Source organism: Amblyomma americanum, chromosome 2 (genome assembly GCF_052857255.1).
Source record: "Amblyomma americanum isolate KBUSLIRL-KWMA chromosome 2, ASM5285725v1, whole genome shotgun sequence".
NCBI lineage: Eukaryota > Metazoa > Arthropoda > Arachnida > Ixodida > Ixodidae > Amblyomma > Amblyomma americanum.
Window position 1 is genome coordinate 684,643 of NC_135498.1, and position 16,744 is coordinate 701,386.

Here is a 16,744-nt window from a genome sequence, read left to right on the forward strand (position 1 = left end):
ATAAGCTTTGCGCACAACCCCTTGCGGCGCACGGGTGTCCTGGTCACCCGGCTCGTAGTGCACGTCCCTGTGCCGAAGGTTATAGTGTCGAGCATTGACGGACTGCTGGTCCTTAATGTTCAAGCGGGCCACCTGACGGGCTTGCTCAGCTTGTTCCACGAAGTGGCCTGCTTCAGGGGGTACCTCTGCATCGCCGTACGGGAGCATCGCATCCAACATCATGCGGACCTCCCTGCCATAGACGAGACGGAACGGGGTAAACTGGGTGGTTTCCTGCGTCGCTGTATTATATTCGAAGCTGACGTACGGCAAGATCTCATCCCACGCTTTATGCTCAACGTCAAAGTACATCGAGATCATGTCCGCTAATGTTTTGTTGAGCCATTCCGTTAGACCATTGGTTTGGAGATGATACGCTGTTGTTGCTCGATGAGCTGTATGGCTAAGCGTTAAGACGTCACGCAAGAGCCGGGCTGTAAACGCCTTGCCTCGGCCAGTAATGATGGTCGATGGGGCGCCGTGTATAAGCACGATGTCGTGCATAAAGAAGTGGGCAACTTCGGCGGCAGTACCTCCCGCAAGGGCCTTCGTTTCAGCGTAACGGGTCAAGTAGTCTGTGGCGACTACGATCCACTTGTGGCCGGTCGACGAGAGAGGGAATGGCCCCAGAAGGTCCATGCCGACTTTGTCGAATGGTATTTGGGGCAGCTCGATGCACTGAAGCAGTCTGGAAGGCTTGAGCGCCGGTTTTTTCCGCCGCTGGCATTGCCGGCATGTCCGGACATAACGCTTGAAGTGAGCTGAGGCCAGTAGTAGTTCTGCCGGATTCGGGACAAGGTGCGTGTAACACCAAGGTGGCCGGAAGTTGGTTCATCATGGCAGGCAAGGAGAACTTCATCCCGTAAATCAGACGGTATGACGAGCAGGTAAGATGTCGGACTGGAAGTAGAGTTCTTTTTATAAAACACCCTGCTCCGGAGGAAGAGCGATGACAGCTCACGAGCCAGGTACCGTGGTATCTCAGGGTGCCCACCTTCGAGATGTTCTATGAGCAGACGCAGCTCGGCGTCGGCACGCTGTCTGGAAACGAGCTCAGACGTGTTCACCGCTCCCAGGAAGCTATCGTCGTCGATGGTGTCCGGAGGTTCGACGGGAGCGCGTGACAGGCTATCAGCGTCGGTGTGTTTCCGGCCGGACTTATAGGTGACGGTAAAATCGAATTCCTGCAGGCGTAATGCCCAACGTGCGAGGCGGCCGAAAGGGTCCTTTAAATTTTTCAGCCAGCACAGCGAGTGGTGGTCGGTGACGACGCAAAACGGTCTGCCGTATAGGTATGGGCGAAACTTAGCTGCTGCCCAGACTACCATTAAACATTCCTTTTCGGTGGTAGAGTAGTTCAACTCAGCGCGCGACAGTGCGCGGCTGGCGTAGGCAATTACTTTGTCGACACCGTCTTGCCGTTGGACGAGAACGGCGCCAAGACCGACGTTGCTCGCATCCGTATGTACCCCCGTCTCGGCATCTTCGTTCGTCGAAATGTGCTAGGATTCGTGGCGATTGGAGTCGGCGTCGTAATTCGTCGAAGGCAGTTTGCTGTTCATTGCCCCAGGAAAATGATGCATCATCCCTGGTTAGGAGCGTCAGAGGGCTGGCAAGCTGGGCGAAGTTTCTAATGAAGCGACGATAGTAGGAGCACAGGCCCAGGAAACGTCGGACTGCTTTTTTGTGAATGGGGACCGGAAAGGCAGCAACGGCAGCAAGCTTCTCTGGGTCAGCACGGATTCCATCAGCACTAATGACGTGCCCGAGAAACTTCAATTCGGTGAACCCAAAGTGATATTTTTGTGGTTTGAGGGAGAGGTTGGCAGAACGAGCGGCTTCGAGGACAGTTCTGGGGCGGTGCAAATGTTCCGTGAACGTTGCGGAAAAAATAATGACATCGTCAAGATAAACAACACATGTCTGCCACTTCAGACCTATGAGGACGGTGTCCATCATTCTTTGGAAAGTGGCCGGAGCGCAGCAGAGCCCGTATGGGAGGACGCGAAATTCGTAGAGCCCGTCCGGTGTGATGAAGGCGGTTTTCTCACGGTCCCTCTCATCGACTTCTATCTGCCAATAACCGCTCCTGAGGTCTACCGAAGAGAAGTACTTGGCTTGACGAAGACGGAGCCGTCGATACGCGGCAGCGGAAACACGTATTTCTTTGTCACACTGTTCAGCTTCCTGTAGTCTACACAGAATCGCAGTGTTCCGTCTTTCTTCTTAGCGAGGACGGCAGGAGACTATCACGGGCTGCTTGACGGTTGGATGACGCCGTCCGTGAGCATATCTATGACCTGTCTTTGTATAGCATCTCGCTCCCGACGGGACACACGATAGGGCTGCTGATGGATGGGGCGAGCTCCTTCATGCGTGATGATGCGGTGTTTAACTATCGACGTTTGTCGCACCTTAGACGAAACTCCCGCAAGAAGTCCTGGAGTTGAGGACAACGCAGCGAGCCATGGAAAGAAAAATGATAGGCGTAACGTTAAGAGACGGGAAGAGGGCAGAATGGGTGAGGGAACAAACGCGTATTAATGACATCCCGGTCGAAATCAAGAGGAAGAAATGGGCTTGGGCAGGGCATGTACTGCGAAGGAAAGATAACCGCTGGTCCTTAAGGGTAACGGAATGGATTCTAAGAGAAGGTAAGCGTAGCAGGGGGCGGCAGGAGGTTAGGTGGGCGGATGAGATTAGGAAGTTTGCCAGCTGCGCCTACACTATGCTGCGAAGGACCGGGTTAATTGGAGAGACATGGGAGAGGCCTTTGGCCTGCAGTGGGTGCAGTCAGGCTGCTGCTGCTGCTGCTGATGATGATGATGATGATGGCCGCTAACTCGTTACAGGGCTTCCGCTTCACTAATTTCTTCCGTTCCCTCTTCAAGTCTAAGCTAATTCAAGACCGTACCATTTTGTTGTCACTACAACACACCTTTCCGAGGACCTCCACATCCTGCATGATACCAGGGTCAGCGCATAGTACGAAGTTTATTTCATTTTTAGCTTCACCATTGGGGCTCTTACACGTCCACTTCCTGCTCTTTAGTTTCTTGAAGAAGGTACTCATGATCCTTAAATTCATGATCCTTAAGGTACTCATGATTCTTAAAGGATGGCCCTGCCACACTGCGTGTGGTCTGGGCAGGTGCCAGAGGCCGGTGTGACAGATCGCTCCGTCGCACCACATCGGCAAAGTTTGTGTGTAGGTTGAGAGAAAAATTGCTTGCCATTCTGATACGTGTCCTTGCCTCTTTGAAGAAAACGTTTACTTTTTTTGTTTTCAATGTTATTATTTCATTTTCTGTGGAAACTTACACGATGGGCAAGAGCTGGAGTAGACAGGGTGCTTCCCTTCACAGTTAGCGCAGCGGAATTCTGCATTGCAGCTTTCACAGGCGTGTTCCTTTGAAGCGCATTTCGCGCAAGTTTTGCGGCCGCAGCCCCTCTGGGAGCCATGATCAAATCTTTGGCAGTTGAAGCTACGTCTCGGGATTGAGATGAATGGGCCTACTGCAATCTCTGTGTACCCCACTTCAATAGAATCAGGCATTGCGCAGCAAGTGAGAGTCAGTAAAAGGTGATTCGTTGAGATTTCTTGTCATTTCTTATTTTGATCCTTTTGTGACATTCTTATCGGCGAGGCCGTCGAGCATTTCCTCCTCGGTGAGATGAATAAAATCAATTTGTGTTTATTGACCTGTGGGGTGTGACGCACACACGAATATCCCCAAATGGCAGGTTATTTTAAAGCTTAATTACCTGAACTTTGTCACGGATCTCTAGGAGCAAGTCACCGCTGGCTATTTTGGTGACCCTTGTAACCGTAACCCAATGCTTCGAGACATTTAGCAAATATGAAAGGAGATATTTTCTTTGGTTTTTCAGGATTTCACTGTGGACCACGTGGTAATTCGGAAAGACTTCATTTGTTTTTTAGAGGAATTGTTTGGTTGCATCAGTCCGCCCTCTCCTGAGAGAGCGATCATTTGACGAAAGAGGGGGAGCCATAGGATATGTATATTTTTCGGCTATGGTGCCAGCCACCTGCCATGGAGCCCAACAAGGGGACGGGACAGGAACTTGAAAACAAGGCCTGCCCACGCCAGCTGTACACGACCGCTATAACCAAATATGACGAAACCCACGCTAGTTCGGCACACAAGGTTAACCCTAGCCGCCAGGAAAAAAGGAAAAACAAAGAAGCGAGGAGGAAACAGGAGAGTTGTAAGAAAGAGATAGGAAGGTGGAAGATGGAGGGGAGGACAGGAAAAGGGCGACTGCCGATTTCCTCCGGTCGGGAAAGGCCGGAGGTGCCGTCTACTGGAAGCTGTGCCAAGGTGGTGTGTTGCCTCCGCCGAGGGGCATTAATGGTCCAAACACTCGGCATCGGCTCAAACACCAGGAGCGCCTTTTTCCCGGACACGGCGATGCCACGCATGGTTATAAGCGCGGGTGCTCGTGTCCGTGGTGACGCACTGCTCACCATCATCCGCCTGCGAGGATGTGCCCGCGGATGCTCGGGAACCCGTGGTGTCACCAATACACCAAAATCTGCATGTTGCGGACGCCTCCCCCCCCCCCCACCGGGGAGGGGGCGGTAAAATATTTTAGGGGAATCCTCAAAGGTGGAGTAAATTAAATAAGGGAGCAAATATGGTCAATGGCATCCACCCAAGTACTGCCATACGGCTACAAAGGAAAGCTATACAGCTTCCACAGAAACTTCGCAGTTGAAGAAAAATTCTTCCTGGCGCGGGATTTGAACCCGGGACCAGCGCTACATCGGAGCAGTCGCTTTATCAGCTGAGCAAACCGGCACGACTAGCATATGGAAGGGCGAGATCGAAATGATCAATAACTCGAAATGGGAACAGTGTCGGTCAAATGTTTTACGGCCGGGAATCCCCCAAGGTGCTGTAAGTTTGTACTAAGGGGGCAAATTACTCCCTGGAATCCACCCAAGCGCTGCCTTATACGGAAAGCTATACAGCTTGCACAGAAACTTCGCAGTAACTGTAGTACGTTTCCGTAGTTCTGTCTCTGCGACAAGGAACAGCACAATAGTACATACAATTCTGTCGTTACTACAAAAATTCCTCTTACTCGAATTCAATGGCCAGAAATAGCAAAAAAAATTCTGTTGTGACGAACTTTCTGACGGGCTAAATTCCCTAGATTGTGGGAACCTGCCCTGCAGTCCCCTTTGTTTGCTTTCTCGCGAGGCACCGTGCAGCAGCAGCCTCGCCTCGAGGAGGAACCCATTCCTTTGTCAGTTACATCAACTAACAAGAGAGGGCGCCAGCGTCGCAGCGCGAGAGACTGCTTGCAGCCCACGCGCGGGAGAGAGGAGGCTGTTCGGCTGGGATCGTCGGCGCGAGCGGACGTGTCACTCGCGGCTCCGCTCTTCGCCAGCGGGGCGAGGAAGCGGCGGGAAGACTGGCTCCCTTATCTCGTCCCGTCCGGCCTTTGATTATATCCCTTGCCCTAGCGTGGGCGAATATTCGCTCGTAACCTTGCTGGTGAGTCGGACGACCTCGATTCATTAGCATATCTTGTTGCCAGCTGGCGTTATTGTTGCTGTAGCAATAAATGCCTGTTTGTGCCAGCCAATGTGTCGTTCCTTTGTTCCATCAGAGCAAGGCCCTCCGTGGTCGGCGAGCGCTCGGTAGCGTACGCGATCACGGGGTGGGGTCTGGCGGTTTTGAACTGCGTCAGCCGCGATTAAGCGGGGAGAAACTATTTATCTCCCCAAGAAAACCTCACAAGATATATGTGTTGCCTCACTGCTTGCAATGCTTCGCTGCCTGCCTATCGTAAACAGTTCTCTTCTGAATCTGTTGAACATTGCCAAAGTTTTGTTAGTAATTCTACTGTTCTCTCAGCCATGTGGTGGAATTTCCCTGCTCAGTTACTTGGCAGAGAAACGCCACCATGGAATCCACAACACTTGCAGACGAAGGCACAAAACGCGAACATGTGCGTGCGTGCCTTCATCTGCAAGTGTTGTGGATTACATATTGTCTGAAACAAACCAACAAGCTCACCAACAAAGCCTGTTCAGGGAAATGGCATTAGTGAGTAGGAAATTCTTAGGCGTTCCCAGTTAACTTTCATTCCTAAGTATTCCCACTCCAATCCTACAAGGACCTCTGATAAACACGTGGTGAATAGAAATTGATAGACTGCATCACCAAGCCTGACGCTATTTGCACTCATGCATCTCATGTGTACGTGAATGTTGCGCATAAAGGAAGCAAGTAAGAGACTAACGCTGATGATGCACAAGTGAATTACGATGTCGATTGAAGGAGTGCCCATGTTTCGCCTTGATCTCGATATCGGTGCTTCTGTGCTGTTTTAACGCGATATAGCGTTAAAGGCCCCGTTACCCTGAAAATCCACGCGTCGCCGTTATGAGCGAAAAATCACGAGCATGCCTTGGCACGTAGTGCCCAGAGAACAACCTAGGAGTCAGGTGGGCCACCTATGTCAAGTGTCATCACAACTTACCCATCGAATAGTCAGCAAACTTTCCATCGTGGCAGGTGGCAGTTAAATTAATGATTGGTCGCACAGGAAGAGCAACCTGGGTCGCACAATTAGCCCACCGCTGGGAGCACCTGCCATCGCATGGCAGTGACGCATCGCTTAACCGCTGCAACACTGCGCCAGGAGGGGTATAGGGACTCCAAGGGGTCCATGAGTATAAAGTAGAGAATGACCTTCTGCATAAATGGGAATTAACCCATTACGCTATCGGGTCATACCCTTAAGGCGTAGCTGAAGTGTCCCCTCCAATTTCTTCCTTCTTAAGTATGATGTACCAACTGTCAGTCTCCGCCTTAACCAGATAGCAGCAATCATTAAATAGTAATCTTATGAAATTGTTATGCAAGTTTCAGTAACGTATCATGTTGCTTTGGAAAATTACGCTACCGCTGATAATTAATAAACAGCTTTTTATGTTGCATCATGTACAGCATTTTCACGTTAAAATTAAAAATCATGCAAATGCTGTCTTCTAAATGATGCTATAATGTTCAAATGATTACTGTAAAACCCCATCACAAGCACGAATATTGCAAACGCTGTGACTCGTAGCTTTTCCCACTTTTCGTATAGAGCAATGACGATGTTCAAAATAGCTCCAACACTCAATCCAGTCTTAGATTGCGCACGCCATCGATTGCATGCCCGGGTATATAATGAGCGTACGGCATACATTCGAAGGTGAGTGCTCTACTGTGGTCCTCGTTCAATTCTTGGAAAGTGGTGACTGAAACTCCGTGCTCTCACAAATGGCAGTACTGCAAGGTTACTTCACACTTCTAGCCAAAGTTGTACATATGCTGTTTATATCTTGAAGGATTCAGCACTTTTCTAACGTCTATTCGTAACGTTTCAGGAATGTCAGAAAAAAAAGAAAATTAAGAACAATGTTTGACTCAAATAAAACCATTTCAGTAACACGAGGCAGGGGAAATGGAATATAAAGAGTGAGCACCTGTCAGAACAACAAGGCAGAAACCGTCGCATCTCGGTGCTCAGCATTGTGAAGAACCTTCCCTCACGTTTTAACGCATTTCATTGAACCGGCAGTATCGCTGGAAAGCTGGTGGCACCAAAATCTCAAATTTCATGGACTGCAACCAGTCAACAACCACAGATGGTCCTATACACGTGCTGACATGTATTTTTTCGTACACGCAAATGATGCAGGAATCCTTGTGGTATGCGTTTAGCCGTGATTGTCGAGAGATGCGCTTACCATAGAACCACCCGAGCGCGCACAGCTCGAGGAAGGTGATGAGTATCAGGGAGAGCACCGCCACGTAGTAGTCGGTCATCTGGAAGTAGTAGATGCCGCCCTGCGGGACGCAAAGTAAGATCGTAAGCTGGAGAACACCCCCGAAGAATGTGTGGTCCGCTTTTTGGCCTGCGACAGTGGCAGACAAACCCAAGCAGCACAGGAAATCGGCCCAATATTGCAACAGGATGGTTCCATCCTGGTCTTTTCTAGGGCCGGCCTTTTGCCAATACGCTTCCAGTGTTGGGCCAATTACCTGTGCTGCTTGGGAACGGCCTTATTTAAGCATCAAGTCCCGGTCTGCACTTGCCTCACCCAAAATCTGGATGCGCTCTGACTGCAGGATGCGAGGGAAAGTCGTTTCATATCTTCAGCGTGCATCAGGGTCCTCGCAGCAGGGTAAAGTAACGCACGAATTGGCTCTCTTTTGCCGTGGTCGCTATGAACAAAACTTTTCATGCGAAAGCATTTAATGCTGTCCCAATAGCACAACAGCCAGCGTCCGTCGCCCTCTATGGCACGAAAATCGGAAGGTGTAGTACACCGGTGTCACAACGCATGTAAGCAAACATGTGTTGTCATCAATGATGAAACACAAGGTACTATGACAGGTAGTCATAGTCATGACTAACTGTAATTATGCAACGTATGTCTCAGCGCTATGTGTACAGCGCTTGTATAAAGTCTATATAGTCATAGTCACGACTCATGACTCAATCATTCTGCAACGTAGCATGACTCAACACTTTAAAAGTAAGGAAAGTTAAGGTGTACAGAGTTTGTTCAAAGTATGCATAGTCAGGGCGCATGCCTCAGCAGCTCTGCAACGTAGCATGACTCCGCACTTTAATGCTTTCGCATTCTCCCACGTAAACAGTGTGTCTGCCGAATTTTTTGTGCAACGCTTCAAGAAACTATGCTGGAAATTACATTTTTAATGCGAAAGCATTATACTGTTATGTCCCATTAGCAGCACAATATCCGGCGACCGTCGCAGCCCATGGCACGAAATCCTTCAGTAACGTCACCATGCTTGCATGACGACAGCAGTAGATCTACAGCAAAGAAAACGAAAACTGATGCAATTCTGCGGATCCTCAAAGCACAGCGTGAGTTGCTTTTCATTTATTTGTATTTTTATTTTATGCTTATATTTTCGTTTTGTTTTATTGTTGTTTCTTTTTAAATTTCTTAATTCTTTTATTTCTTCATCTTTATTTATGTTATTTTTCTTATTTCATTTCGTTATTATTTTCATTTCACGCTCCGCTGCCTTCCAAGGCCACATGACCTTGAAGAACGGGAGCAGCAGAGCTTTCGCTCTAAAAATAGAACTTCTTCCCAAGGAATTAAACCAAGGACCTTTATACAGCGAGTCGAGCACGCAATCCAAGGCCACATTACTTCTTGGCGAAAAATTGCCAGGGCACTGAAGTCTGCTTACCAGGTGGAATGCAAAAGCACGGAACTTTTCTAGAACACGGGTTTTTTCCACGACGACGGTACGAGATCTATTTATTTTTATTTATTTTACGTGACCGCGTATATAGCTCAATCGGTCGAAACCGTTGGCGCCGTAGTAATAGTTGTCCGCACCGCGCGTCGGAAAAATTCGTTGGAGGCACTTCATCATCATCAGCCTGACTACACCCACTGCAGGGCAAAGGCCTTTCCCATGTCTCTCCAGTTAGCCCGGTCCTTTGCCAGCTGCGCCCACCCTATGCCTGCGAACTTCTTAATCTCATCCGCACACCTAACCTTCTGCCGCCCCCTGCTACGCTTGCCTTCTCTTGGAATCCACTCCGTTACCCTTAAGGAACTTGATATATCTTAACTGCGGGAAGGCAAAAACCGTTTGCGACTCATTGCACTGATTTGAATTCGCCGCGCTTGAATTCATACCACGACAGAAAAGAGCAGCTGGCGCGAGCGTGGGAGAGGAAGCGGTGACGTAACGCTGCGCATGCGCAGTGCATCGCCAGTTGTTGCCAACACAAGGTCACGTGACCTAGGTGGCGATGAAACGGACGGATGATCACCGCGAGTATGAGCCATTAAAGGCTTTCGCCTTAATCCTTCCCTTACTGCAGGGGAACGCTACTCGGACACGGAGCTGAACGCACGTGCCTTGCATGGGCTCCGTGCTTCTTGACTTCATTTCACCAGAGTTCCTCATTCTTTCTTCTCAAAACTTAACCAACGCATCCGTGAAGGTGAGAGGATACGTTTGACAGCTTCGGAGCAAGATCCCGTCCGCTTTCGACTATTTTGGACCATTTCTGCTGCAACTCGCGGGCGACGCGCTAAGGCTAGCGCGAGGCGCAGTGTTGCTATCTTCGCCGCATGCTGTGGCCATCGCCGCCCATCTGCGGAGGCGTTCGCAGATCTCCAAGCAGCCAACATGGCATACCAAGTCTAAGGCGTCTCCATCACCCCTGCCGAGCTTGTGGCCGATTCACAATGGGTACGTGCTGTGAAGGCACACCCTGCAGCCTCGGCATACCAGCCCACCGTCTCGCCACCGCCTGCCTCGAACGAATCAACGACATCTCCTTCGTCGCCAAACACCACTTCTTGTACTGCCACTCTACGTCGTCACGCTTCCCTCTCTCGCCTCCCAGCGGAGGACCTCAAAATCGTCTTCAGACCGGTAGGGGGCTTGACCTCCACAATACCACCAACGGTGCCCTGCTACAAAGCCTCTGCACCCTTGCCAGCATAGACTACGCCACCGCCCGCACCGCCGACCGTGTACGGATCAATCCGTAAAATGACCCCCTCACTGTGAGCACCCCATCTGAGCCGCGCGCTCGTCTCTATACCTCCGGGTCTCGGAACTTTGCCTAGGTCCCATTTCTTACCCCCTGCTTTCCTACCCAAGAACGCCCTTCGCGGCATCATATATAACACCGTGGACTCCCAAACTCGAGACGAAATAGTTCAAGACCCCCAATTCATGAATGGCAACACCCCCTACGCCATCGCCGACGCGCCCCAGATGCGGCGCTCGAAATCCATCCTCATCACCTTCGTCGGCACCACCACCTCCCCAGCACCATAGTCTCCAACTGCGGGATCTACCGCTGCCACCCGTTTCGTCCAAAAGCCGAGGCCTGCACGAGTTGCTGGGCTCCAGGCCACCGCGCGGACGTCTGTACGAAGCCCAATTCCACCCTCTGCCACCGCTGCGGCCAGGCCCACAGGGCAGTCGAGCCTCCGACCTGCGTCCAACGCTGCATCCTTTGCAAGGGGGCCTACGTCACGGGCTGGCGCCCGTGCAGGCTCCGATTCGACCGGAACGGCCCGTCGTCACCTCCAAGCCCCAACGTCACCCACCAGAGCCTTTCACCGGGCCCATCCTCAAGACCTCCCTGCCTTCCCACCCTCGTCGCCGCTCTGCCTCCCGTGGTGCCCAGTCTGCCAGCCGCCACCGCTCCGTCTCCTTCCCGCCTCTGCCCCAGTCCAAGGGGTCCACCGCCACCACTACCAGCGCTACCATCACCACGGTAAGCTGGAAATCGCAGCCTCCCACGCCGGACCCCAAAATCACGGCCCTCGAGGCCACTATCGCTGCCCAGCAGTTCCTAATTCGGGAGCTGTAGCGTCAGCTGCAGGCCCCGCTAGCGCGCCTGTCCTCCTCTGCTCCTCCTTCTACCGCCACCTCCTCCGCCGGCGCCAGCTGCGGAGCCGATGAACACGGCACGCTCGGCTGCGTCATCGCGTGCCTCCTCTCCCACCCGCAGCCCCCCGCGCAAACACTGAACCCCCTCCTCCGACGCGGTCATGCCCGAGCGTGACGTCGTTCGTCAAACAGCCTCGCTCATGGTGGCGTTTGAGTTGCGCATCATGGCCCGCTTCGCACAACTTCAGGAGCGTGTCACCAGTATCGACACCCGCGTGGCTGCCATCTAATCCCACCTCAACGCCCTAGACACCAGGGTCGCGGCCCTAGAAGCCCGGCAAAGCGTGACTGAGGCCACCCTCGTGCACCTCTAGCTGCCCCCCCCCCCCGCCCACCCCCTGCATTTCCACCAACTCCGTCCGAGGACCTCGACATCCATTATGGCCAGACACCTCACATCTCACCCGCACCTCAATCTCTGGCAGTGGAACTGTCGGGGGTTCCGCGGCAAACGGAGCACCCTGCAGCTCCGCCTCCAGAACATCCCTCCCTCCGACCTCTCCGCTGTCATCGCCTTCCAGGAAACTCTCCCCAGTTAAGCTGCGCGACTACATCACTTTCCACCCTCCTTCCCCCCTAACGTTGTCATGCTAGTTCACCGCAACTACGCGTCAATCGAGCATCCGCTGAACGTTCCACAGAGCACCCACGTGTTCCTGAAACTCCTCCCCCAGCGGTGGCAGTATGCCAGTCTGTCCTTTATCTCCACAGCCCTCATCGCGCACCTCCAGCTCCTCTCCTTCTCCTCCGCAAAGCCATGTCCCGCGCGTGCTGCAACGCGCTACGCATTTTCGGGGATTTCAACGCATATCACGTCAGCTGGGGCTACCCCAGAAACTGCAAGAGGAGCCTGGCGCTCTGGTCCTTCGTCCAGAACGAACAGTTAGTTATCCTTCCTTGATGAATTCTCGGGCCCCACCCGCATCGGCTCCAGCGTCCAACGCAACACTAATCCGGACCTTTCCATCTGCAAAAATGCCTCGGACGCGATGCGGACGAACACCTGGGTCTTTCTCGGCAGCGACCACTATATCCTGTCCAAATCTTTCTCTCTCCCCACCCTATCCTCCCGCCAGCGCCTCGGCCAGGTGGTGGACTGGGATCGGTTCCGCCACTCGGGGCAAGATGCCCCCAACTCCATCATCTCAGAGCTTTTTCAGTGGACCACCCACTTTCATCAAGGATGTTCCTCCGCAACTTCCACCGTCCCTACCCCTCCTCACTCCGCCACGGCTGACAGCCGCCTCCTGCATCTATGGGAGGCGCATCATTCCCTGCACCACCACTGGCTTTCACAGAAACCCAACGGCTCGCTGCGCCTCCGCCTTGCTCGACTCTCTATGGAGATTGAGGAGCACTGCTCCTCTCTTACCAGGCAACAGTAGGGCCAGACCTGCGACCGCATGGCCGGTAACCTCGGGCTAAGGGATGCGTGGACGCTCCTACGTGTCCTCATTCACCCGTCGCATGCCAAGACCACGCAACGCAGGGATATGTGACGCGTCTCCTACAATCCTCTCCGCTCTCTGATTCCAATTTTCTGCTTGCACTCCAAGATCGCTATCCCTGCGCCCCCAGTCCTTCCTTCCTCTCTCCCTTCCTACACCGGCACCCCTAATTCTGCGCTTGACGCAGATATCACACTAGGAGAGGTTCGGACAGCGCTGCGTAAGCTTCGCACCACTTCCGCACTGGGGGCAGACCAAATTTCTAACAAGGCCCTCCGAAACCTGGACACCCCATCGCTTGAGGCCATCACTGACCTCTTTTACCAACATTGGTATGAAGGCACTCTGCCTTCTGAGTGGACCCACGCTAACATCACCTTCCTCTCCAAACCTGGCAAACCCATAGACATCCAAAATCTCCGCCCTATTTCCCTCACCTCTTGTCTCGGTAAGCTCTTTGAGCACGTCGTTCTCGACCGCTTGCAGGGCTTCCTCGAAGACAACCACTTTTCCCCGATTCGATGTTCGGCTTTCACCCATCCCTTTCTAACCGGGACGTCATACTCCGGCTCTCCGAAGAGGCCCTCCATCCTCTTTATGCCAAGCGCGATTTTGGCACTGGACTTAGCGACAGCCTTTGACAACGTCCTCCATTCCGCTGTCCTAGATGCTCTTTCCACCCTTAACGTGGGTCCCCGTGTTCACGGTTACATCACGGCTTTTCTAGCCCGTTGCACGGCTGAGATCTCGTTCGGCCTCCTCTCCAGCTACCACTCTTGGAATTCGAGGTACCCCCCAGGGTTCTGTCCTTTCTCCCCTTGTCTTCAGTACCGCCCTCTTCCCTATGGCACGCGCTCTAGCTGCCATTCCTAACCTCTCCCACGCTTTCTACACCGATGATATCGCCCTCTGGGTGACCACCGGCAATCCTGGTGAGATGGAGGCCGTCCTCCAGGCTGGCGCGGTCGCCGGTCATACTCGCGCAATCGGGCTCGCGTGCTCCCCGTCCAAGTCGCAGCTCCTACTCCTCCTGGCTCGAGGCACGGTTCCTACCTCGTCCCCCGGCAAACACACAGCCGTCATTTCCCGCCGTACTACCACCCTCCACCAGACCATCCGGATTATCCAGCGTGTCGCTAACCGGCACCACGGCATGCGCGAGCACGACCTCTGTCGTATTGTGCACGCCTTTGTCCTCAGCCGCCTTGTCTACTCCCTCCCCTATCTCTTTCTCCCTCGTGCCGAGGAAGACAAGGTGAACTGTCTCATCCGCCAAGCCTACAAGTCGGCTCTTGTGCCGGCTCATATCCTATTCTCCTGGCCAGCACACTTGCCCCCCGCCTCTTGGCACCTAACCAGTCCGCAACAGTGGGAGGCTGCTTTGTCCAGCACCGAGCCGGATCTCCAACTTCGGCTGGTGACCTGGGCAGAGGACGTCGCGACAAGGCACCGCCTGGACTACACAACCGGCAGCCTGAAGACCGCCCGCAATTCTGCTGCGTAATTTTCTTTATTTTAGGCCTTCACTTCAATAAAAGTTTTTCACCACTACCACAACTCGGCTCTCGAGCTCCCCACCTCCACCCCCACTTCTCGTCTGCTGGCGATGGGCGTTCACAACACTCTTTCAGAACTTGTGGATGCCCATCGCACCGCGCAACTCGACCGCCTATTTCATAGCCCCCCTAGCAGAGCCCTTCTCTCTTCCCTCCCTTTGACCCCTACGTCCCATGCGTGTGTCACCCACCCCTTACCCTCCTCTATGTTCTTACATGCTCACAGCCAACCCCCTTCCCAAGAACATGCACACTGAGCATCACCCGTGCCCCCACCCTCTGGCGCCAGTGCGGCTCAAAGTCCGACGCTGTGCATGTTGATGCGGCATCATACCTCTCCCACTCTGCTTACGACCTCGCCACCATCTCCCATAAACTTTCCCCTCTCTCCTTCTCCACTATCCCTGCTCTCACCTCCACAGCCGCCGAGGAAGCAGCAATTTCCCTTGCCATTGCTGCCACCCGGCCCGTTTCATACTCAGCGACTCATGGCGTCAGTTTAGAGCGGGTTAAGGTTCAAAAACGTTGGGTGTGGTTTCAGGACACCTTGTCATGAAAAAAAACTTTTTGGGAATTGGCTTGCTGAAATCAAGTAGTTTTCCAGTGCGATTAAGTAGAGACGGTATTTGGAAGTGTACGTGTTGCCTACCGTACTTTGTCCGGACTGTAGGGATTTTTCTGCTATGTGCGCGGAAGCAATGCTCTGCAGCAGAGTTTGCTGTGCTGTAAAGTTTCTGGTTCTGGACATGCTGCAAGAGCCTATAACAGTATAATTGGTTAGCCTTTATCAGGGAATACTTCCTGAACAATAGGTCTGTGGGTAAATATCGTGGATGCCCGTGGTAGTTTTCAAATATGCGCAAAACTCGCTTCTGTAGAGTAATCATGCAGCTAATGAAAATTGCCCTGCGTGTTGTTCCCCACTTTAGCTAGCAATAAGACATTCTGGAGTAGAAAATCTTGTGCTTTCTTAGCATTTATGGCCTTTCAATGCTGCTTGTTTTATCCCTTTTGTCCCCTAAAAATGGAATCAATTGTTCGCAATTGTGGTTTTATATGTTTCCGATGCCTGTCTGCTCAACTGCATACGGAGCAGAGGCCTTTGTAAGGCTTCTTGCCTATTGCCTTTGCTCCGGTTTCTGCAAATCGGAATGAAACAAATAAACTGAAATGAAATCCGCAACTTTGCATAGGGTTGAATCTGCTCCTCTGCGCTCAGCAACCTCAAGCATTCCACCAGCCCCCTCCCTTCCCGTCCTATCCAACTCCTCTGGGGTCCGGCTCGCGCGGGGCACCCTGGAATTGAGGCGGAGAATTCCATCGCTCGCGAGATAACAGACCGAGCTGGTCCGCTACACTCCGGGATGGACACGCGTGACTCCCTCTTCACATTCCATGACAAGACCCTTCATCGCCGCAACTCCCGCTTATCCCTCCCTCCTTCTCACAATTCCCTCTCTAAGCTCCAACAGAGCACGTGACGCTATTTACAGTCCCAAATTTTCCTCCCTCCTGCCTGCCTTGCCCTTATTCACCCCGGTGCCTTCTCACTCGAATGCACGTTCTGCAGCCACCCCCGAGCAGACTATGCTCACATTCTTTTGGAGCGGGAGCTACACTAGGCTATCAGTCGAGCATTTCGCGGTACATGGGAGAGGACAGTTGTGCGCATGCGCCGTTACCATGGCAACCGGAGAGGAGCAGTGGGTGCGCTGCGCGCTTCGTCGCCGCGGCCGCGCGCCCGCTCCACCGGCGAAGCTGAATGTGACGTCACGAGGAGCAGTTGTGCGCATACGCCGATACTATCATAACCAGAGACCCCACAGCTGGGTCGCGTTCGTCACCAACGCCTCGCCGCACGTCGCTCTATCACCCGAACGGCGCGTCGTCGCATGCGCAGCATTGCGTATAAAAAGCGGAGATGTAATCGGCGGCTGTATCGCAACGCTTGATAGCAACAGGAGAGTCCAGCCGCTGCCAAACGGCGGTATAGACAAGAGAACATTAACTCTTCCGAGCCTGAGGTTGTCACCTGGCACTTGGCTACTCAACAGAGAGAATGAGCGTCAGAAGACTAAGAGAACAGCGGAGACGCCCGAACAGAGAGAGGAACGCCTTGCCAAACGGATACGCCACTGCCGAGCGTAATAGACGCCGCATAGCCGCCGAGATGGAGCCTATGGAAGGCGTCAGTCAACGGGAACCA

The 16,744-nt window shown here is 52.8% G+C and overlaps 1 protein-coding gene across 1 annotated transcript in view; it reads right to left on the reverse strand.

Annotated features, from left to right (window-relative positions):
- Positions 1-16,744, reverse strand: part of LOC144120414 (sodium- and chloride-dependent GABA transporter 1-like) — a 166,557-nt gene that overhangs the window by 23,367 nt on the left and 126,446 nt on the right. The window contains exon 10 of the mRNA XM_077652757.1: positions 7,814-7,913. Coding sequence (XP_077508883.1) covers positions 7,814-7,913 — 100 coding nt within the window. The remainder of the gene's footprint in view (positions 1-7,813; positions 7,914-16,744) is intronic.